The sequence below is a fragment of the Vombatus ursinus genome, unplaced genomic scaffold (genome assembly GCF_900497805.2).
Source record: "Vombatus ursinus unplaced genomic scaffold, bare-nosed wombat genome assembly UNPS02014812.1, whole genome shotgun sequence".
Taxonomy (NCBI): Eukaryota; Metazoa; Chordata; class Mammalia; order Diprotodontia; family Vombatidae; genus Vombatus; species Vombatus ursinus.
The window spans coordinates 14,743,448-14,769,249 of record NW_020954590.1 but is presented as its reverse complement, the minus strand read 5'-3'; the positions used below and the strand labels follow the sequence as shown (position 1 = coordinate 14,769,249).

At 35.8% G+C, this 25,802-nt stretch overlaps 1 protein-coding gene across 2 annotated transcripts in view; it reads right to left on the bottom strand.

The window, feature by feature from the left end:
• The window catches only part of LOC114054099 (uncharacterized protein C8orf34 homolog), a 393,219-nt gene that overhangs the window by 315,196 nt on the left and 52,221 nt on the right, over positions 1-25,802 (bottom strand). For both annotated transcript variants that reach the window (XM_027877214.1, XM_027877215.1), the window contains exons 2-3: positions 6,948-7,095; positions 591-722 (exon numbers count right to left, since the gene is read on the bottom strand). In XM_027877214.1, coding sequence (XP_027733015.1) covers positions 591-722; positions 6,948-7,095 — 280 coding nt within the window. The remainder of the gene's footprint in view (positions 1-590; positions 723-6,947; positions 7,096-25,802) is intronic.

The window sequence follows — 25,802 nt, the reverse complement described above, 5'->3', positions numbered from 1 at the left end:
ACACACACACACACACACACACACACACACACACACACACACACACAGCCTTTCTTGTTTTCCCTTAAAAAGCAGACAATCCAATCAATTTACCAAGTTCCAACTGGCTAGTAATTTGTTTTTTCACCAAACTATCAAGAAAACATTTTAAAATCAATTCTAATCTTTTGTAAGTATGCATAGAATAACACATTCATTTAACAATTTATAAGTTTTAAAGTGCTTTGAATAACATTGCATGATTTAATATTCATGACAACCCACAAGCATAAGTAATGAAAGAATCACTATGTCCTTTTTCCAGATGAGGAAGGTGAGGCTTAGAGAAGTTAAGAGACTGATCCCAGGATACATAACTGGCTAGTGCACATCCAAACCTTTCAGGCCTTCCTCATTCCAAGTCCAGCACTCTTCCTATCTTTCCAATCTCACTGACATTTACTTGACATTCCAAACGAAGTAGAAAGAAAATTCATTAGGCCAGAAATTGTAAGTAAAAAGTTTTGACTCAGTTATTATTTTTACTTTGTTGTAGATGATCTAGACTGGTTATAGGTTTTGAGTAAAAATGTGTTAACAAATTTTCTTACATGATTTGGATTCTGGTGATGGTGGAGAAATATTAGAAACAGCCAGGTCACTCTTGGACTTCTTTGGTTTCTTTGCGTTTACCTGCCAGGGTTTATCATAACTTCTGAAGTCTCTTCTGGTTCCTTTGTGTTCTGTTGAAGGAGAATGCAAATAAAATTCTGTTGTCTTTTTGATATTTGTTCATAAATAATCCCCAATATAACAATGATATATAATAGGCATACATAACAGTATATATATACATATATATGTACATGCACACATATTCATTTGTGGTATACACATAAATATATACACACACACACACACACACACACATATATATATATATATATATATAATATATATCTTAGGTGTAATAATGGAAAAGGAAAAGACTCATCTCACAGCCTAGAAAATCTTGAAATCAAATAATAGAAAAACTGCCTTTTCCTTTTTATTTTCAACTCAAAAAGAAAAAAAATATGAATCTGAATTTTATTACAATGATTCTCCTCAAAGCTGCAAATTTATTGATTTTTTTGTAAAGACAAGTTACATTATCATTAAATAATGTAGGAAAACATATAATTGTGCTTACATTTATTTACATAGTATTATAGACTGTCAAGAGCTGGAAGGGATCTCAAAATGGTTTATAGTGACTCCTTACGGAATATAGAATTAGGGCTGGAAAAACCCAGGCTATTATCTACTCCAACCTCTTCACTTTACGGATGATGAAGCTGGGACCTACAGAGGCTGAGTGACTTAACCCTGATCCCACAATTAGCAAGAAGTGGGCCCAGGACTCAGACCAAGATCCTCTGTCTCCAAGTCCTGTGCTCTTTCCACTATACCAAAAATGGCTACCAATACTCCAAATATAAATTCCCTCCTCAACAATGAGTCATCTGGCTTCTGCCACAAAACTTCCAATTATTAGAAACAAATTTTCTCCTGACACATCATATTCTACTTTTGAATGACTCTGATTGTAGGGAGTCCTTCCTTATATTGAACCCAAATCTGCCTTTTAGAAACATTTGATGAAGTTTATAGTAATTAAGCCCATAATATAGATCCCCTCCTTAATGTGTTTTGAGCTTCCAAAAGCTTGTCAACCTGCCTCTATTTTGTAAGTGTTTCTACTAACGGGCATAATGATTTTAAATTTTAATACCATTACAGTGAAACTGTAATGAAAAATAGTCTACCATTCTTATAAATTTGCTTCTGAACATACTGACTGTGTGACCCTAAGGCCTCTAACTCTCCAAGAGTTGGTTCTCTGTCAATGAAATAACAAGTCCCTATCTCTGTATCCGTCCCTATAGTGACCAAGGGGATTAACTGTCTGAAGGGACAGATTAGCCAAAATAAAACCAGGCAATGTATCCAAAAGTAAAAAATCCAGCTCCACTCCAGGGACATAAAGTCTGATAATGTGCCCAGTGGCTTAAGGAAAACTGTGAGAACAGCTCTTCAGTTTTCTTTCCAACTTCTGCTTGGTAGGGAAGGCAGCAGTATTGTAAGAACTGTTATTAGCTATCTAGTGCTAAGGCTGACTGACCTGCAAGACAGAAATGAAGTGACAGAGCACAGAGGAAAGGAACCTTGAAAAAGGTAAAAGTAAAAAAACTAGTTACTGCTAAGAAGTACGTGAAAGTTAGGTCCAGAAGGGGTTGAAATATATCCTTACTCTGTACAGTGATTTGTTATTCGGTTGTATTGACTCTTTGTGACCCAATTCGTGCTTTTATTGGCAAAGATATTAGAGTGGTTTGCCATTTTCTTCTCCAGTTCATTTTACAGATGAAGAAACTGAGGCAAAAAAAGGTTAAGTGATTTCTCTAGGGTCATATAGGTAGCAAGTGCTTGAGGCCAGATTTGAACTCAGGAAGTTGAGTCTTAAGACTCCAAGGCTGGCAATCCATCCACTGTTGCATCTTGCTGCCAGAGACTGCACTCTGCCTAAAAGGGATGGTTCTTGTGGAAAGTTGAGAACTAAGGGAATGACAGGGAGATTAAATAAGGAAATTGTGAAGCTATTAGTGATATTTTAATGATCATGGAAAACAGGAGAGGTATCACAGGATTGAAGAAAAATGGTGTCCACATTTCCAGAAAGAAGAAAGAAATATAACAGAGTTTAAAAACTATAGACCAATGACCTTGACTTCAATTTCAATTCCTGGGAAAATTCTAGAAAGGATAATTAAAAAGACAGTTGAAAAACATCTAGAAAGGGAGATAGTGATTACAAAGAGACAGTACCTTCCTGAACAAATATAGACAGATAGCTATATTTGTTCATCAAGAACAGATCATAACAAACTAATTTCATTTCCCTAAACTAGTAAACTAGTAGATGAGAACAAAACTATGGATATAATTTACCAACATTTTAACAAAGGTTTTGATAAAGCATCTAATACTATTTTTGTAGGCCACAAATCACATTTTCCAAAAGTCCAAGTCTGACTCACAACCCCAGATATCCATTCAACAGAGATTATGGCAAGTGATTAGCAAAGGTCTGAGAAAGTAGATGGTCAGCAATGGATAATTGGAAGATTAGGTTATTGAGGAAGGAAGTATAGTTACTGAAGTGATTGGTGTACCAGGTGGGTACTCAATCACAGAATTAGGAAATTGTGTGGTTGAAAAAACACTAAATTTAGAGGCAGGAGTCAGGACTTCAAGCCCTGGCTCTGCTCTTAGTAGAGGGCCAAATCGCTCTGCCTTTCTGGGTCCAAGTTCCTCTCCTATAAAATGAGGGGGTTGAACTAGATGACCTCAGTCCCATTCAAATCTAAATGTATTATCTCTTAATCCTTAACATGCCTTTTGGTTCTAAACTGTATGCACCTAAGACAAAAAAGTAAGAAACTAATGACTATGGAATTGGGATAGCATACAGGAGGGTGATCCAATAAATGAAATATCCAGGTCAGATTAGAACAAACAATAAAACTGACTCAATGCTAAATTAATGAAAGAGGTCCCATCTGAGAAAGATCAAAGAGTTTAGGAAGAAAGAAAGATGAACCCAGCAATAGCACTTCTAGGGCTATATCCCAAAGAGATCATACAAATGGGAAAAGAACCCAAATGTACAAAAATATTTATAGCAGCTCTTTTTGTGGTGGCAAAGAATTGGAAATTGAGAGGATGCCCATCAATTGGGGAATGGCTGAACAAATTGTGGTATATGAATGAAATGGAATACTATTGTGCTATGAGAAAATGATGAACAGGCTGACTTCTGAAAAAACCTAGAAAGACTTGTATGGTCTGATGCTGAGCAAAGTGAGCAGAATCAAGAGAACATTGTACACAATAACAGCCATGTTGTGCGATGACTAATATTGATAAACTTAATCCCTCCTAGCAATACAAGAATCTAAGACATCTCCAAAGGCCTTGTGATGGAAAATGCTATCCACATCCAAGGAAAGAACTATGGAATTTGAATGCAGATCAAAGCATACTATTTGCTATTTTTTTCTCTTCTGTTTAGTTTTGTTTCCTCTTTCTGGTGGTTCCTCCTATTGGTTCTAATTCTTACTTACAACATCACTAATGTGAAAATATGTTTGATAGGAATGTTTATGTATAGCCTATATCAGATTGTGCGCTGTCTTGGGGAGGATGGTGAGGAGGAAGGGGGAGAAAAATTTTAAACTCAAAAGTATATGGAAGTGATTGTTGATAAATCAAAATAAATTAATAAAAAAAGAAAGATGAATATAATTATTGATAGAGAGGTCAAAAGAGCACCACTGCAGAAGAAATTGGGAAAAAACCTGGGTTCTAGTGAAAGTTATAATTAAAATTACCTCTCCCTTTTTGCCATTGGTTGGTGATAAAATTTAGGAGCCCTGATGGGCCCATTTTAATCATGTAGTCTAATATTTTCATCTCCTCCATAAAGGGGAAAAACATTATTACAAAGGTAAGAAAAAGTTCAAGTTACCAAATAGAAAATGATTAGCCTAAAAGAGCTAATGTATGTTCCTATGTAACACTAATAATATTTGAGAGTTTAATCATTTAAAATTTTAAAATATTGATGTCTTTCTTATTAAAATCCAACATACAGTACCAGATTTCAAGCAATACTACGAAGGAATAATCATAAAAACAATCTGGTACTGATTAGGTACACAGCATACAGAAGCAAATGAACACAATAACCTAGTGTTTGATAAACTCAAAGATCCTAGATATTGGGGCAAGAACTCACTCTTTGACAAAAACTACTAGGAAAACTGACAGAAATGAAGCAAAGACCAACATCTCACACTATATTACAAGATAAGCTCAAAAGGGCACATAATTTAGGCATAAAAGGGTTATATAAGCAAATTAGAGGAGTATGGAAAAATTACCTGTCACATCTATGGATAAGGGAAGCGTTAATGACCAAATAAGAGGTAGAGAGCACCATGGGAAGTGAAATGGATATTTTTTTATTATATTAAATTTAAAAGTTTTTGCACAATCAAAAACAAATGCAACCAAAATTAGAAGGGAAAAAAGGAAACTGGGAGGAGGGATTATAGTAAATTTATTTGATAAAGGTTTCATTTCCAAGTGTATAGGAAACTGAGCCAAATTCATAAAAATATGAGCCATTCCCCAGTTGACATATGGTCAAAGGATATGGACAGGCAGTTTTCAGAAAAAGAAATCAGAGCTAGCAATAGTCATATGAAAAAATGCTCCAAATCACTAATAACTAGAGAAATATAAATTAAAAGAACACTAAGGTACCACCTCATAACCACAAGATTGGCTAAGATGACAGAAAAGGAAAATGACAAATGCTGGAGGTGATAAGGAAAAATGGGTACCCTAGCGCACTGTGGGTGAAGCTCTGAACTGGTCCTGCCATTGTGGTGCATAATGCCCAAAAGTGCATAGCCTTTCACCCAGAAATAATGCTACTAAGTTTATACCCTAAAGAGACAAATGAAAAAGTAAAAAATCTTCATACACATAAAATATTTATAGCACTTTTTGTGTGGTGGCAAAGAGTTAGAAACTGAGGAATTGCCCATCAATTGAGGAATGGTTAAGCAAGTCGTAGCGTATGATTGTGATGGAATACTATTGTGCTGTAAGAAATAATGAGGGTGATGGTTTCAGAAAAACAGGAAGATTTATATGAGCTGATGCAAAATAAAGTAAGCAGAACTTGGAGAATTATACATAGTAATAGAAATATTATAACAATAATCAAGTCTGAAAGACTAGCTACACGGATCAATACAGTGATCCACGACAAGTCCAAAAGACTCCCAATGAAAAAGACTATCTACTTTCAAATAGAGAACTGATGGACTCTGAGTACAGAAAGAAGCATTTTTTTTTATTATTCTTGCTTTTATAACAATATGTTTAATTTGGAAATGTTTCGCATGACTTCACATATTTAATAGGTATTATATTTCTTGCCTTCTCGGTGGGTAGGAGAGAAGTAGAGGGAGAGAGAAAATTTGGAACTAAAAATTCAAATTAAAATATATTCATATACAATCCCCTTAATGACAGGTATTATCTTGCTTTTACATTTGTATAACCAATGCTTCGTATAGTGATGCACATAATGTTTTTTCACTACAATATTTCAACATAAACACCATCTTAAGCATCATTCAAGTTGATTTTTAAACTTTTGAAAAACTTTCATAAGCTGATGCTCAGATACTTAAAAGATTGCATTTTTCCCCTTTATGGAGGAGATGGGAATATTAGACTATGTGAGTAAAATGGGCCCATCAGTACTCCTGAATTTCATCACCGATGAATAGCAAACAAGATATTGATGCACACATGACAGTTTTGATGTGATCCCACAAGAAAAGTCTGGTGCAGACAGATTAGGTGACCAAAGCGGCCCTGCAAGAGGACCTCCTATGTAGATCCATGAGTCCACAAAAGTGTCATCCAGAAAATGTCATATGCAATGTATAATAATTGTTAAAATTAAGGTAAAAGATTATTATTCAAAATTATTTAAAATTCACAAAACTAATAAGTGGAGAAGATATATAGTAATTAAGCTTTCAAATTATGTATTTTGTAAAATTATAACTTTTATACCTATAAAATTATTAAAAGTTAAAACTGCACTAGGACTTTTGGGACACATAATGCACCAAATAACAATAGTCTTATTTACCAATTCAAAAAGGTTTTGTGCCATATTTTATCATACTAACATACAGATGGATAAGTTAAAATTCTAGCTATCTACCTCCCTCTATCATGTTATAAATTAGTAAAATTATGGTCATTTTGGTTACATGCATCCCACCTAAAATGTCTTTCCCCCCTGAAATGAACTGGAATGCCTTTTCTCCTTTTACCTGATGTTTCACTTTCTGCCCATAAAGCTGCAGACCCAGACAAGGTTCTTTGAAGTTGACTTCGAGGCCCCTGCTTAGACTGAAGGTGGTCAATGAGAAATGGGATTGGCTGGTCAGGTGTCTCTGTTATGAGTTTGGTCATCAATTCCTGAAGAAGAAAAGAAAATAGCAAAACACTTTTATTTTTTTTAATCACTATAATGAAGCAAAAAAATCACTAAGGAATCTGTTCATAGCACATTTTTAGTTTTATATAATGATATTTCCACTGAAATTATCTAGTTTAAATTCTCACATTGCCATGTGTACATAATGAATTCAAGATCTAAACCTTCTAAGACACGATATAATAAGACATTAAAAAAAAAAAATAAACATTAGCCAATATAATCTCTAAAACTTGAAATAATTTGCAGTCTGTATTCTGGAAATACAGTGGAAATGGTACTAGACAGAAACTCAAGAGACCTACATCCTATCCCTATATCTGTTGCTTATAGTGTGAACTTAGCAAGTCACTTCACCTGTCTAGGCCTCGGTTTCCTTATCTGTAAAATAAATGACAAAATGGTATTCTAGATAGAACATGGGGCTTGGAATCAAGAAGACCTGGATTTAAAGCTTCCTCAGATACCTACTAGCTATGTGACCTTCTATGGGCCTCAGTTTCCTCATCTGTAAAACAAAAAAAGGGGTGGGTAGATTCAGTGGTCTCTAAGTTTCTTTCCAGTTATAATATTACATGGTTCTATTCTAAACATAGTAGTAATAGTTAGTCTCACTTGTTTTTCTCCAATCTTCACAATTTTCCTTTCTCCTTTTTCATCTATATTTTTGTGAGTACACACTATAAGAACACTATACTATTTTGTCTATCGCTGTGTCTTGTGAAACTTAAAGACAACAACATTGCCATTTACCAATTAAAAGTAATAATGATAATACATATCTTCTCTTGTTTTTCTTCTCAAGGTATACGATTATGAGCAAGGTGAAATTGAGGGTATCTAGGTCACATAGGGCTCAGATACCTTGGCACCAAAACTTTCTGCATCCTAACTCCCTGAAAGGCTTGCTCCTTTTCCCTAGGGTTTTATTGCAAAATCTCAATTAAATAGTGCTAGATACAAGAAGATAAATTGCAGGGAAAATAAGAATTATAGGTTTGGGATGAAGAATACAGACACAATAAAATGAAAGTCCTAAAGGAACGTCAGAGATCATCTACTACAATCTGTCACCCACTGCAGAGATCCTTTCTAGAGAATTGTGATAGATGGCCTCTCCTTGAATACCATCAGCAATAATAATTTCCAAACTCAATAAGCATGTGCTGAACACTTGTGGTCTGTCTAGATAGCTAGGTGATACAGTGCTGGGCCTGGAGTCAGGAAAAGCTGAACTCAAATCTGGCCTCAGACACTTATCAGTTTTGTAGTCCTGGGTAAGTCACTTAATCTCTGCTTTCCTCTGTTTACTCAACTGTTAAATGAAGGTAATATCAGCACCTACCTCACTGCGTTGTTGTGAGGATAAAATTTCATAATATTTGTAAAAATGCTTAGCACAGTGTCTGGCATATAGTAGAGACCACATAAATGCTTATTCTCTTTTCCTTCTCTTTCTCAGTCCTCATAAAGCTTATCAACTAGTAAGGAAATACAACACATGTACAAATAATTACAGGACAAAATAATGCATGAACAGTGCATCTGAGAAGTGCAAGCAAAGATCTAAAGTGGAAAAGGTCATTGTTATCTGAAATGAAAGCCATATAACTTGGGTTTTAAAGAATGGATAGGGGTTCAACATGCAGAAAGGATGGGTAGTGAGGAGAAGGCCACTCCAAGCAGAGTTAACAGTGTAAGTAAAGACATGGAGGTTGGCCAAGCCTACCTCAGAGTTTGCACAAGAAAAAGCAAGGAGTTTATTTTAAGGAGTATAGAATAAGTGGACGAGATTAGCATGAGATAAAGGCCAGGTAAGCAGAGTAATACTAGGTACTAGGTTGTGAAGAGCCTAGAATGCTAGGTAAAGGAGTCTAAAATTTATTGGGAAGCAACAGATTCACTGAAAGATTTTAAGCAGAGGGCCCATGCCAAATCTATGGCTGAAGGTCACGTCTGTGAGCAATGCTTGTGAAGGATAAGAATTTGGAGGGCAGAGAGGATGGGCTAGTTAGAGAGGTTACTGTGATAGTCCAAGTAGAAGGTAATGAGATCTCCACCAGAATGGTGGCAGCAAGAACAGAGGGGAGGGCAGGTTTGAGAGATATTTCAGAGTTAAGATTAATAGGACTTTAACTGATTGCATAGATAAAAGAGAAGGGTCAAAGATAACATCAAGTTTAATAATGACGTTGTTACTAGTGCCAAGATTCATGTTATTACTATTTTTAACAATAGAAAGGGCAACAGTAATAGTCACTGAAATTTTTACAACACTGGGTGCTTTCAACGTACTTTCATATACAATGCTTCACTCAAACCTGGCAGTAACTGTGAGGAAGGGAGGCAGGGTTGTACAAGATCCAGCTACCATTTGGAGTCTCCATAATTGGGTTTAAAATGAACTATTTGTTTATTTGTCATTGGAGACATAAGAGTGGTTCTTTGCATCTTCTGCTTTATGTTCAAACTATAAACTTGTTTTCCTGAACCATTCAAAGCTAATGTATATTGTATCATCTACAGGAAAATACAGAAGTGATTTACAGTATTGTTGCCAGAGAACATCTAGCAATACAGATAAAGAAAAATTGAGTCAGAAAACACAATTTTATACTCAAAGAAAATTCAATCCCCAAACTTCACAAGATTCTGGATGCTCATATTTTGTTTATTTCCCTTCACAACTGGACACACATTTCCTAAACTGAAAAAAATAAGATAAAATAGGGGAGAAAAATGAAGGTCATTCTATACTTTCCCTTTCCTTCATAATATCAAAAACACAGCTCTAGAAAATTGTGTGTACTAGTAGTTATTTCTGCTGTGATTAAATTTGTGCCAGTAATCTGAGTTGATTGTGACATCTGTTCTTTGGTATATTTTTAAAGTATATTAACAAAGATTAAAACTAAAGAGAAAAGCCATGTTAAGTCTAATGACCCACAAGATGGTCAATGCAAGATTCATAGGAGGGTTTAACTCTGTATATATTATTTATATAGCTATTTATGTGCACATTGTCTTTCCCAATAGAAATGTAAGTCCCCTTCAGGGCAGGAACTACTTCGTGCTTTTGAGAGGGTTTTTTTTGTTTGTTTTGTTTTGTTTTTGGTATCCTCAGATAAATCTTAACTCCAAGGTCAGCCCTCTAGCCAATTCTACACAGACTCAGAATAACTGAAATGATGCCTATAATACTTCAAGTCTTCAGTGATCTGTGATTATCCCCATTAAACAGATCAGAAAACTGAATTGTAATCCCTCCTCTGACACTAAGTAGCTGTGTGATCCTGGGCAAGTCACTTAATCTCATTCAGGCTCAATTACCTCATCTATAAAAAGGGAATAATAATAGCACCTACCTAACAGGGTAGTTTTGAGAACTAAACAAAATAACATTTATAAAGTACTTTACAAATCTGAAAGTGACTTATAAATGCTACTTTTTATTATGATGATGATTAACTACTGAATTGAATTTGTAGAGGTTTAGCAAATATTTAAATAAAGGAAGTTTTACCTCAATAGCTACAAAAAGAACAGGTAGGTAGTCTACAAAATACATACCTCACTGTGTAGCACTAACAACAATTAGACTAATAATATTATTGGTCTTTTCATCTATCACACAATTTAATTGAATAAATTCAAAGATATTTGAGAATAATTTTGCAATAGAACAACAATAAAGGAAATATGACCTATGGTCCATGGAGAGAAAATGGTATTTAGATGGATTTTTAGAGTATTTGTGCTTACATGTGCATGTGTATGTGTGTGTGTATGTGTGTTATTTATCTGTGATATTCCTCTTCTAGGCATGTGTGTGTATATATAAGCATATATATACACACATGTATACATATATAAGCATATATACACATGTATGTGTATGCATGTATGCATATACATATACATATACATTTACATCTATATCTACATCTACATCTACATCTACATCTACATATACATATGCATATACATATGCACATATATGGAGGTGAGTCTGGAGAAAGGCAATATTTGTCTCCTTGGCTCTGAGCCTCCTTAATGCTGAGAGTGACAGTCTTCAGGGATAAGAGTAAGTAAGAGGAGAGAGAGTAAAGGAATAGAGTTTTCAACCAGTCAAATACTGAATTGTGAGTATAAAGGAAGCAGCAAGTAGAAACATACTCAGTATTGAGTAGCAAAGGGAAGGAGCATTTTACAGGGGAAAGCACTAGTCCTAAAATCAGAGAATCTAGGAACAAATCCTACTTTTGATCCTTATTACCAAAGTTACTGAAAGGTTTGAACGAGGCAATATATATGAAAGTGGGACTTTGGGCAAGTCATTTAACTTTTATGCCCTCAGTTTTCTAGTTTGTAAACCAAGAAGATTGCTTTAGAAGGCCTCTGAGGCCCTTTCCAGATATAGAAAAGCTTTTGGGACTGAGTTGGCCTAAGAGTTATTAGAAATCTTATGTGAAAGTGTATTATTCATGATATTTCCCAAATGACCCCCCTCAGTGGACTGGAAAAAGGGAATGGGATAGTTGATAGCAAGAAGCAGCCACTACATTATGTGATGGAGGTTTCTAATTGCTGGCAGCCTGAGGCAGAAACGCTGTTTCACTCTTCTGTTCCAATTATCAGCATCAATCAAGTATTATCATGATGAGTGAGAAATGAAGTTTGTTTCATGTCCTTCTTAAAATTCTTATTAGGAGGTCTTTTATTTTGCATAAGAAATACAATAACCCATTATACTCTACTTTACAGAGTGAATGAGATCCAATCATAAAATTCTCTTAACATAATTGCTATAATCATATTAAATATTAATGGCATACAATGCATTAACATCTGTAAAATGTCATTCTCATTCTGATCCTGCACATAATCTGATGCCTGCATTAATTCACTTTGGTTTTACATAATTTTTCAACTCTGTTTTAATTAGGTTCAATAATAATAAGTTTTATAAAAATTTGCATTTTAAGATCACAACCTTTCAAATAATATTTCTCCTAACAGAAATATAACATTAAATCATTAGAATATAGAATAGAAAATAATTAGCAAGCTAAGTTCCAAGTCCTAAATTAGGTATCTTCATGTATTTTCTAGATAAGTATGATATAACAACTTTTCAATCTTAAATAAATTAATGTGACATCCCATTAGAGATTGTGTCAAAAAACAAGTCCAGTCCAAATTTTACATTCTTCAGGTCTTTCTGTTAGTGATGTCGATAAACATTTATTAAGCCTGTGCTAGGCATCAATCCTAAATGCTGAGGATACAAAGAAAAGCAAAAGATAGTCCCTGCTTCCAAGGAGCCCACAATCTAATGGGTGAGACAACATGAAAGCAATGCTGAACAAGCAAATTACACATGATATATCGAAAATAATCAATGGAGGGAAGGGATTAGAATTATGTGGAATTTGTTTTCTGTAGAAGGTGAGATTTTAACTGGAATTTGGAAAAAAGCCAGGGAAGCCCAAAAGCAGAGACAAGAAGGAAGAACAACTCAGGTATGGGGGATAGAAAGAGGGGCAGCTAGGTGGCGCAGTGGATACAGCAACAGGCCTGGAGTCAGGAGGACCTGAGTTCGGAATCCAGACACTGGACACTTACTAGCTGTGTGACCCTGGGCAAGTCACTTAACCCCATGGCCTAGCCGAGAGAGACAGAGAGAGACAAAGAGAGACAGAGAGAGAGAGAGAGAAACAAACCAGAAAGGAGAGATGGAGAGATGGAGTGTCTTGTTCAATGAACAGCAGGGAGGCCAGTCATTGGATCACAAAGTACTTGGGAAAGTAAAATGTAAGAAGACTAGAAAGATTGGGGAGGAGGTAGGTTACAAAGGACCAAACAGAGGTTACTAAATACTAGATAGAGGATTTTGTATTTGATTGTGGCTGTAACAAGAAGCCACTGGAGGTTACTGAGTGAGATAGAGACATTGTCAGACCCACACTTCAGGAGGAGAGGATGGACTGGTGTGGGGAGAAATTTGCGATAGAGAGACCAGCCGACAGACTATTGAAATAATTCAGGAGTGAGGTGATGGGAATCTGCAGTGTAGTCATGGCAGCATCAGAGGAGAAAAGGAGGCATATGTGATATGTGTTAAAAAGGTAAAATAAACATAGCAGACCTTTTAAAACATTATTTGGAGTATATTATGTCGTTCTCTTACAAAATTACCTATTCACCAAGCTAATAAGATCATGTTTGAGTAATTTCTGGGGAAATAGAAAAAAATGTTGACTGAAACTAGGCATATACTAGGAAGTAAATCTCAGACATTTGCAAATAATAAATGCTTTATAAATTCAACCACATCATCTCTTAGTTACAAGCAGTAATAAATAAACTGACATTTCAGTTCAAATTAATTAACTGTAGTTGACAGAATTACACAAATTATTCTAATTAAATATTTCATAATAGCATTCTTTGATAATACTTTAGTTTTAATGTTATAATATTTTTACATTTGATGTTATAAATGACTTTGAATAATAATTGATATTAATATAATTATAATTTAGTTTTAATTTTGTAATATTTATATTTTAGTTTCTGTATCATTCTAAGGTTTTCAAAAGGATTCCTCATAACAACCTTATGATGCAGATAGCTCAAGAATCATTATTCATGTTTTACAGATAACAAAATGAGACTTAGCAAAGTAATGAAACTTACTCATTATCAAACAGCTAGAAAGTATCAGAATCAGGGTGAATACACACAACTCCAAATCTATGAAGATGCAAGTCACTGAAGGCAATTCCTTCTCTACAAATGCATAACATGCAACCCAAAGAAGTTAATTATTCTTGACTTCCTATTGTTACTAGATAGATAATAGGTAGGTGGATGGGTAGATCAATAGAGAGATCAATACAATATTTATTAAATTTATTTATTAAATAAATGTACACATGTATTAATAAATGACACATTGATAAATAAATACAATAAATATAATACATAATACATAATATATTATATACTATATATTATGATATAATATAATATAAATAATGTAATTAATTAATGATACAATTATTAAAACTTACTATGTGGGAAGGAAAGGGGTACAGAGAGAGAGAGTGCAAGAGTGAGGTGAAGCCTGGCTAGGTGAAGCCTTTCTAAAACGGTGGTCCCAGAGAGGAAGTTACCAATTAGCTAGGAAGGGCTTCAGGTCTGAGTTTCTACATGGTTGCAGTTCTTCAGGCAAGGATATTTATGATGATGAATTGAGGTAGTGGTGACTATTTAAAAGACACTGGACTCTCAAAAACTCTATTTTAAAGAATAATAGCCTAGAAACATATTTCAATTTAATGAGAAACATCATTATAGAAGTACTGTATTGTTGGACATAGTTTTAAATAATAAAATCTGTCCAATATACCTTAATCAGTATGCAACATCTGGCTAATTTATACAATTCTTATAATCTACTGTATTTCTTAATCTGTGTGCCATCAATGAGCAGTCACCTCACAAACGTTTTTTCTCGAAGACCAAAACGTGAAGAGATTTCCCAGAGGATGAAACTTAGAATCACAGAGGGAGAAGGGAATCTAACCATGATCTAATTCTAATCCAAGCCTCTCAATTAGAAGTGCAGAAATAAAGACCCAGAGAGGTCAAACAGTAAGCCCAAGGCCACTCTGCCAATTAGTGAAAGAGTTAGGTCTAAAATAAAATCTCCCGGCACATGTTCTAATAGACTGAACTGTATCAACTACATTCTACTCTTCATCATTCAATATGGCCACAGAAAATAGTATGGGAAAGCCATTATTTTCACTTGAATTTAAAGAATTAAGCATAGGAAATATTTTATTTTAAAATGACACTAATGATGAATATTATTACCATTTTAAAATGGAATCATTTCCAAATATTGATAAACTTTTTTTTTCCACAGTTGCATTTTTGAGACATTTGCCAAGGAACTCCTAATGGGATTGAACTGCCAAATTTCCTGAGGCTTTTCCTTTCACTTCTCTTAAATCTTCAAAACTCCAGGAAATCAAAAGCTTTTTTCCTCTTTTTTTTTCCCCTCCAATGGATCAGCTGTTGGCATTAATGTTACACAATCCAAATTATGTAATATCATGCTATTGCTTTTCAGAGTTATTTCTAAGTCATTAAAGAAAAACCTTAAATATTACAACAACCAGAAAATCCAGTCAAATGCATAAAAGAAAAAAATCGCACAATCCAGATTCACAACTGGAAGGGACCTCAGAAGTCAACTAATTTAAAGTTATTTATTTAGAGATGAGGAAACAGAGGAAACAGACTCCTAGAGAGATTAAGCGACTTGCCCGAGGTCACACAAACAGTAAGTGACAGAGACAGAATTTCAACCTAAGCTTCCAACTCCATAGTCTTTCTGCTACAACTTTTTAAACCTATAAGAGTAGAGAATTTTTTTTAAACTTTAATATTTGTTTATTTTTATTTAATTTTCCTTTTTTAAATTATAAACTCAACAAATACAAGCATTTATTTTTATTTTTTAGAAATATTTTTGTAATTGCAATTATTTAAAGTTATATAATATTATTTCATATGCATATTACATAATTATTTTTGTAATTCTACTATTAATTGATATTAACAGAGACAAAAAAATTGGAAAGTAGGCATTTTTCAAAACTTCTAAGCTAAAATTTTAAAAACTTTTTAAATACTTCATTGATGCTCTTCTTTTTTCACTGTCCACCAATGTGTACCTCTTCCTTCCTCCTCTCCCACCTAGGTAGAAGCCCACTTGTTAAAATGTGTGTGTGCACATTCAAGGAAAATAAGTCAAAATATTGTCAATATCTGAGAATATATCTTTTGCTTTAGCCCATTACCTCTCTACAAGTGTGAGATCATTAGTCTTTCTGCCATTAAAATTAATGTGCGTATTTTACAAACTGCAAATATTGGAGTTTCCCATTGAATTACAACCACTTTTATTCTTGTTTGTATATTTTGAGTAGTGTTTGCTCAGTTAGAATAAATATTAATGTTAAATAAGCACAACTCATGTTTTATCACCAAAGACAAAGTAGAGAATTAAAAAAAAAGGAATTTGAGATTAAATCTGCAGGAGCAAGAGAATCAGCAAAGAAAATGCTATTTAAATAGATTAATTAAGCAACCCACAGGGAACAGAAACTTGTTTTATGAAAGAAAAGGCAAGAAGAGATTCATGTCACCCCTGGCACTCTAGTCATTTACTGCTGCCTTATTGTTGCTGTTCAGTCATTTTCAGTTATGTTCTACTCTTCATGACCCGATTTGGGGTTTTTTGGCAAAGTTATTGGTGTGGTTTACCATTTCCTTCTCCAGCTCATTTTACAGATGAGGAAACTGGGACCAACTGATAAGTGACTTGCCAATGGTCACACAGCTAATAAAAGTGTGAGGTAGGATTTGAACTCAGGAAGATGAATTTTCCTGACTCCAGGCTCAGCACTGTATTATCCACTGTGCCATCTAGCTGCCTTACAAACTATGAATGTCCCAGTCACAGAGGATGTGTATGTTGTAACCTCACTGCTGCTTTGAGTTTATGTGAGGCTCTGAAGAGACATGCATACTTTAACAAAAGCAGACACCAGGTGCTTTGCAGACATCTGGTCCCTAGTGAACAGCAAACAGTAATCAGTTTCAACAAAGCCTCTAGAGTTAGACTGATCAACAACATAGCTGGTAAATCACAAGGTGATTCAGAACAGTTTACAATCATATAGGGAAATCTGTTTTCTGCTCAGGCAATGGTTCACCCCAGCAGCAGTTGTCAGTGATGTTTTATGTATATAAATCTGCTGCTTATGCTTACTACATATTTTTATTCAACTAAAATATTTTCCTTCTATGTTAATCCATAACAAAAAACACTATTTGGAAACTATACTGTAATTTTTAGCATCTCCACAGTATGTTAAATAGATTTTGAAATCATTTTAAGGAGTTAATATTCAGAATCTATATGCAAACTTTGTCCCAGGGATTCCTCCCCATTTTATGAAGGGAAAAAACTGACATAAAGGACAGTGACCATAAGATTACCACTAGCTTGATATTTATATCTGTTAATAAGGAAATTAGATGCTTCAAAGCAGCTTGACACAATCTGTGCAGTGTGTAGGTAGCTTTACAAAATTATTCTGCAAAAAATTGAAGCAGGAAAGTTTCTGGAAGGAGAATCATAGAGCTGAAAGAGACCTAAGAGATCATGGAATATGAACCTTGAGAGAATCAAGTGACATGGCTCAAGGCCAACAGGAGGACATTTCAGGCTAACCAAAAAGTATGTCTATATTGACATGTAGCTATAAATATCTAAATATCTATAGATGATAGATGGATAGATAGGATGGATGGATAGATAAATGGATGGATAGATGGAGAGAGAGAGAGAGAGAGAGAGAGAGATAAAGGCATGGAGGTAGGAAAGAGAAGAATATGTCCACTTTGGGGAGTTAGAAAATTATGTAGTTTGATAGAGCATAGAGTATATATTAAGGAGTAGTATGAGATAGGGCTGTAAAAGCAAGGTAGTGTCATAATGTGGTAGGTCTTGAACGTCAGGATTTTGAACTTAGTAGGAAAGTGGGAGCCATCACAAAAAGGTTTGAGCAGGCATGTGAGACATAGGTAGACTTTTTGTTTGTTTTCATTTGTTTTCATGGAAGAGGTCTAGCAATACATAGAAAAACAACTTAAAAAATGATAAAAACCAGAGTGGAAAGACCTGTCAGGACAGTATTGGAATATACCAAGTAAAATGGGATGAGGGCATATACTAGAGGAATGACAGGGAGAATGGAAAGGTAGTGGGAAAAAATGACAGTGTTTAGAAGGTATTATTTGGAGTGGGTAACTCATTGGTGGGGCTTTATTTGGCTCTGTGGATAGAGCACCGAGCCTGGAGGCCAAAAGACCAGAATTCAAATCTGACTTTAGACATTTACTAGCTGTGTGACCCTGGGCAAATCACTTAACCCCTTCCTGCATAAAAACAAGAGAAGGAAATGGCAAACCACTCCAGCATCTTTGTCAAGAAAACCCCATGGACAGTTGGTCCACAGGGTCACAAAGAGTCAGATATGACTGAACAACAACTGACTATAAGAGGTGAGAGAAATGAAAGAACCAAAGGTAATACCGAGGCTTTGGATATGGGAAACTAGGTCAAAGGTACAACCATTGACATCAAAAGGAAGTGCAGCTTTTGGGGAATGATGAGAAGTTCAGGTTGGGAACTGTAAGAAGGACGGTACTGGTAAGCCACCCAGTTAACTATGGCTTGTAGAAGTTGGAAATACTGGTCTGGTTCTTGGGGCACTGAAGAAATAAATTCAGGAATCATTCAATTTAAGTCATTATTGAATCCATTCATATAAGTGAAATTGCCAAAAGAGACAGGATAAAATAAAATAAATAAATAAAATATTGAAAGCTTGAAAAACACACATTTGAACAGTTTTTGGAATAGAACTATGAGGCAGTGCTTGAAATGTAGAAGGAGAAAACATGAAAGTGTGGTGTTTTACAAACCAACAATAAAAAGGACATCTATAAATAGATGGGATACTCAGCAATGTCAAATGCTGCAGGGAGGTCAAGCAGTATGAGAGATGAAAAAACAATAGTGTATTTTAGTGATTAGGAGATTGTGAATGACCTTTTTTAGTAGGACACTTTCAGTAGAATGATTGGGACAGCCAGATTATATAAGATTAATGTAGGTGATGAGAAAGTGGAAGCCTTTGGGGTAGCTGACTTTTTCAAAGAAGTTTGGTCATGAAGATAAGGGAAAACTACGGGAATATCTAAATGGGATTGGAAGGCAAAAAAAGTTTTGGAAAGGTGGTTTCATTTTATTTCATGATTAAGGAGGTCTGCACATATTTATAGAAAGAGGGGAGGAAGTTAGTGACACCAGTAAGAGGGATAAGTTAAACTAGCCTAAAAGAAAAAGCATAATTGTTGAAGGTCTGGGATAGAGCAGGAAGGTAAGGGTTCCAGAATCCAGGTAGAGGGACTATTTAGCAAGAAATAACTCTTCCTTTCAGTCAGTAAAAGAGGATTAAAATAGATTAGGAGGCTAATTTAGGATGAATAGAAGAGGGAAGTTGTGATAGCTTCCATTGGAAGCTTGATCTGCAGTCTTGACCTTCATAGTAAAGTAGAAAAATAGCTCATCTATGGCACCTGTGTGAATGAGTGGCATGGTTGCAACCTTAAGGAGTGAAGATAACATTTGGAATAGCTGTTTGAGGAATCATATTGGAGGTATTGGAGGTAGCAGTCTAAAAATGTAAAAGGGATGAGAAGTTGCAGTGAAAACAAAGATGGATTTTGACTAAAAAGTATAGTGAAGGGAAAAGACTCACTTCCATATCCCTTAAGTTAGATACTATAGAGAGTAGCTACAATGAAGGAAGAATAACATTCAGGACACTTAGAAATTCACTGAAGATAAAATCCAAGAAAGGAGAGTAAAGTGAAGCCAGAATTGGGCAGGGAGGAGAGTATTCTAGAGTGAAAGAATATTTTTATGAGGTTTTTATGAGGCAGGAAAAGACAGTTTTGAAGATATTCCTCAAAAATCCAACACAAGCCATTCTAGAATTGTAATTTATAATTTCCTCAAACAAATAAATAAAATTCCACAAGATTCAAGATTAAGCAAGAGTTCAGAGTCAAGGTAACAGGTTCCTCTTTTACTGCCTCCTCAAAGGATTTTCTTTTCCACCTGATGCAGTTCTAGGCAGCTTGGTGGTCCAATGGATACAGCAATGGACCTAGAATCTGGAAGACCTAGATTCAAATCATTTATTAGCTCTGTGACCCTGAGCAATTCACGTAATCTCTCAGTGCTCCAAGAAAATCTTTAATATAAATTAAGAACAATTATTCAGAACTAGTAGAGAGGATTTCTCCACTAGGAGTTCCCTACAGCAATGAAATCACAAGTCCGAAACAAAAAATTAAAAGTCATTCATTTACTTTGAAACCCCCATGATGAGTGTAGTGACAAGAGAACTGGATTTACAGTTGAGTTCCAACTCTGTCACTCATCTTCTGTGTGGGATCTTGAACAAGTCACCCCCTCTAGAATCTTTGGTTAATTTATTTGGAAAGTGAAGTTGCTTAACTATCGCAGGGGTGGGGACCCTGTGGCCTCAAAGCCACATGTGGCCCTCTAGGTCCTCAAGTGAGGCCTTTTGACTGAATCCAATCTTCACAGAACAAATCCCCTTAATAAAAGGACTTGTTCTGTAAAACTTGGACTCAGCCAAAAAGCCATACCCCATGATCTAGAAGGTCACATGTGGCCTTGAGGTCTCAGGTTCCCCAGCCCTGAACTAAAGGATCCCCCAGCTGCTATCTAGGTCTGACATTCTGTGATAAATGTGGCTGAAAAACAGAAAAGAGTAAGAGGAAAAGGAGCAAGTCAAGAGAAAGGTAGGATCATAGGGTCATGGATTTAGGGCTGGAGAGAACATTAGTGGGCATCTAGTCCAATCTCTTCATTTTACAGATGAGAAAACTGAGGTCCATAAATGGTAACTTGTCCAAGGTAATATAGGTAATTAAGCAATCAATAATAATAACTAACATTTATATGTCGCTTACAATGTGCCAAGCACTGTGTTAAGCACTTTACAATTATTATCTCATTTGATCCTTACAACAACCCTAGGATGTAGGTGCTACTGTAATCCCTTCTTTACAGATGAGCAAACACGGGTTAGGTGGCTTGCCCAGGTTCACACAGCTAGTGTCTAAGGATGGATTTGAACTAAGAGGAAGTAAATCAAGAGGCAGGGGACATGTCAACATGTCCCAAAAGATCACAGAATTCATTCTAAGGATGTATAGTTATTATTTCTCTCCCTGAAACCACTAAGATAGTGTTTTTAAATAGAAGCAGTTAGGTGGTACTGTTTAGAGAGTGATAGACTTGTAGACCAGAAGACTTGAGTTGGAATTATGCCTCAGACACTTACTAGCTGTATGAACCTGGGCAAATTACTTAACCTCCCTTTGCCTCAGTTTATTCATTGGTAAAATGGGAATAATAATAGGACCTATCTCCCTGGAAGGTTCTTATGAGGATTTAATAATACAAGTAAAACACTTTACAAACCTTAAAGTGCTATATAAATGTTAATAATTTCAAGCACACACTTTGTAATAGAAAGAAGAACCTGGCTCTAGAATAACTGTCAGACCCACTTCTGAAAAGCTGAGCCTAGGCCTCCCTATTTATTTTTGTAAGTCAAGACTTAAAGTTCTTTGTAAACAGAAACATTTCAACCTTAATTAAAATGAAGCCACTACAACTAGAGAATAATTATGCTGGAGTCGCGAGAAACACTCAATTGTTTCTTTGGGTTGGGGGGACATTGGATCATCTTCCATCAGCCATTAAGGTGAGGGTAGATCTTGTTTGGGCTCAGTATTTATCATCTACTATGTCATATTGAGGGACTTATTCACAGACATGTTTTAAAAACTTTCTGTGATTGCAATTAGTCAAATCTCACACAAGCTTATTGTTTAATAAATGTAATTTCCAATCTGAAAAACACTTATGTGTGGCATCAGGAACTGCTGAGTCTGGTGGCTGTTAGTAAATTGTATTTTCTGTAGCTTTCCCCCACATGAAAGATACACATTTAGCAATACTGCTAAAAATATTTCAAGCATACTGGAAGTTTTCTAAAACTGCTAGAAAATCATTTTTTCCCTGCTCAAGGAGATTGTTGCATAAGGTGTGCAAGCTATTTCTAGCTGAAATAAAGATTGGATCTCTCATTTGCACTTATCACATTCCTCTTGGCCTATTATTCCAGAGTGCTACTTGCTTGTAAGTTCCTTGAGGTCAGGAACTCAGTCATTTTTCATCTTGGCAACTCCAATAGGATGCCTTGCACATAATGGTTTTGGTCCAGACCAGCAATTTCATTGTTGCCATGGGGTAATTCTCTGATGCAGAGACTCCACTACAGATGTAGATCAGCAGCTCATAGGTACTTTGTGGTTGTAGAGAATTATCTTAGACACTGAGAAATTAGGGACAGGTAGGTGGCACAGTGGATAGAGTGCTGGGGGTGGAATCAGGAAAACTCATCTTCATGAGTTCAAATATGGTCTCAGTCACTTACTAGCTGTATGACACTGGGTTAGTCCATTAACCCTGTTTGCCTCGGTTCCTCAACTGTAAAATGAGCTGGAGAAGGAAATGGCAAACCACTCCAGCATCTTTGCCAAGAAAACCCCAAATGGGGTCAGAAAGAGTTGGACATGACAGAAAAAATGACTAAACAACTGAGAAGTTAAGCACCTCATGCATGATCACACAGCCAGTATTTGCTAGAGATAGGACTTGAACTCAGGTGTTCTTGAATATAAGCTTGATCTATTCATTATGTCATGCTGCCTCTAACCTTGCATATAATGCATAGAGCATTGACCTTAGAGTAGGGAAGACAAGTTTGAAACCTATCTCAGACACTAGCTGTATGACCTAGCTAGGGTCATACATCTGTTCCTCATTTACATACACATCATTTACATACATACAGGTTCCTCATTTTTATGAGAGAGTCTGTATTCTGGGTCATCACCAGCCATCTTGACCTTTGTCTTGCCACTGGACTTTGATGACTGTGGAGGAGAGTATGAGGCTGAGGACTTTGAGCAGCTCTGCCCTTCCCATATCCAATTCAAGTGCAAGTCAAGACATCACCCTCATAATGTCATTGGTCCTTTTCAAGAATGGAAGAACAGATAGCTAAGTGGCACAGTGGATAGAGCTCTGGCCTTGGGGTCAGGAGGACCTGAGTTCAAATCTGGCCTCAAACACTTAACACTTACTAGCTGTGTGACCTTGGCCAAGTCACTTAAACCCAATTGCCTCACTAAAAAAGCAAAACAACAACAACAACAACAAAAAAAAAAAGAACAGAGGAACAACAACAATAATTCCAATGCCTCTACAATCCCTTCCACCTCTAAACCTATGCATCCTGTGTCAAAATTGTGATACACATTACATATTTTAAATTATTTAAATGTAAAGTTTTGTTCTTGACAAATTGGTTGATTATACATTCCTTTCAGGCTTATTTTAATCAACTTATGATTTTAATATTAATGGGCCAATTTCCATTTTCTATTAATCATAGGTTTAATTATAAGAAGTCTTCAGTTGGTGATGTTTAATTGTATCTAACAGGTTATTAAATTAATTAAGAGCTGATTTTTGGCTTCTAACTGATAAAAGTAACTACAGAATACTCAAAGTGTTTTAACACTGTCTGGCTTCTATAATCTATGCTTCATGGGTGTTGAAAAACTGCTTGAGTTTAATATATATTTTATATATACATAAAGAATTTTATTTTTAAAGATATAAAATAGAAGCAGAAGGAAAAGAAAAAATCTGAATTGAACTCTCATGAAGTAACTAAAATGAAATTCTAATCTAATTCCTCCCTCCATATAATAAAGATACTCTTGTTCAGTTTTGTGTGGTATGAGTTGGTTTCTAAGGAAGGGCCCTCCCAACTCAGAGAGTTTTGCAATTCAAATGTTATTGATATAATGAATATATTTTTTATTTGACAACTAGGTGGCATGATGAACAGTGCAAGATTTGGAGTCAGATTAGACTTGAATTCTAAGCCTGCTTTATTATTAGCTGTTATGACTCTGGGCAATTCATCTGATTTCTCTTAGCCTCAGTGTCACTTTCTATAAATGGGGATAATAATAGTACCAACCTCAGAGATATTGAGAGAATATGAGATGAAACTTCATGTACTATAAAAATGTTAACTATTTTTGTCGTTTAGTTAATACTCCCCACCATTAAATTTGATATGCAGTAGGAGAGTGGTGTGCTTTCATAGAACAATTGTGGTAGACTTTTTCCCAAGTCATGATACACTTTTAAAGGAGGAGAGGTTTTAATCTCTCTTTTCTGTCTCTGAATATTAGATATGAAAGTGTTTTATGCATACTGGATCATATAAAAGCCATGAAAGAAAGGAAGGAATAATGGGGACTGTAGCTGTGCTGCCCAACTATCCAGTTCTAGTTGGGTCCCCAGTGGGGCAACTCCTATTTCTATTCACAGAGGTTTTTGTGTCCTTCATTCTGTCCTTCATTCTGGAAGAGGATCATGACATCAGGGAGGTGATTCCATGACATGTAAGTGAATAGGATTTAAGTGAGGGATGGCTATGCAAAGTCACCAGCCTCACTTTCTCCTCCAGAGCCATCTAGGACCAGTAGCAAGACATAGATCAGGATGACTAGAAATGACTGGATGCAGTGGGAGACCTTGGCCTTTTTAAGCTAAGGTCTTTAACAGGTCTCAGTTTGACTGAGGCAAAGCCCATTCAGTGATTAAAGCTAAGTAAGAAATGAGGCAGAGAATGGTCTCATTTCCTAGTCAAAAAAAAATTAATCTGTGAGAAGACCCTCAGGGTTTCTGGTCAAAACAGAAACAAAACAGAAACAATTGCTCTTTATATTCACTCAGAGCCATCAGGGTCCTAACAATGACCAAGTGGGGCTTGGGCCACTGAAGAAAGGAGTATGAGGGCACCTAGTTATCTGCCATAAATTCAAGTCACTTGTCTCAGACAAATTGCATTCCCAGTTACTGGGGAGGGGCAGGGGGAATCAGATATAAATAATAGTGATAATACAAGGATGGAAGAAAGCAAATATCCCAGTTTTCAAAAACGCGAGAGAATAAAGTGGAACATCAAATTTTACTTCAATTCCTAATATCTAAAAGAAAAAAAAGTATTAAAGGCAGTTAGGTAGTTTAGTGGATAGAGTGCTAGGCCTGGAGTCAGGAATATCTGAGTTCAAATCTAGCCTCAGATATTTACTAGCTAAGTGACTCTGGGTAAGTCACTTAACCTCTGTTTGCCTTAGTTTCCTCAATTGTAAACTGGGGATAAAAATTGCAACTACCTCTTAGGGCTATTGTATGGATCAAATGAGACAATATTTGTAAGAACTCAGCACAGTGCCTGGTATATAGTAGATGTCATATAAATCATATTCACAAGTACAAGATAGAGAAAGCATGACTAAATAATGGTCTATCTGAAAAAAAAGATCTGGGTAACAACACCCAGGTATGGTTGTACATGTCTATAACACCTGCTACCGGGGATGCTGAGGCTAAGGCTGATGGATCCCTTGATCTCAGGAGTTCTGAGCTACAGTATTTTAAGCCAACCAGGAGGCCACAGTAAGTCCTGGATCATTTACTGAGCTTCTAGGAGTGGGAGGCCACCAGGCTGCCTATAGAGAAGGAACTGCCCAGGTGAGAAACCAGGTAAAAGCTTGTCTGGTGACCAGTAGGACTGGGCCCAAGAGTTGCAGAGTCAGCGCTGGACTTCCAGCTTGGGTAAGATAGGGAGGTGCAGTCTGAAAAGAAAATGAAACAAGAGAAGAGGAGAGAAAAAGAAAGGAGAGGAGAGGAGAGAAGAGGAGAGAAGAGGAGAGGAGAGGAGAACAGGGGAGAGGAGAGGAAAGGAGAGCAGAGGAGAGGAGAAGAAAGGAGGAAGGAGCAATGCAGGCAGTTTATGATTTGTTTCTCCTCTCACCATGTGATGGGCCTATGTCCATTTCTGGT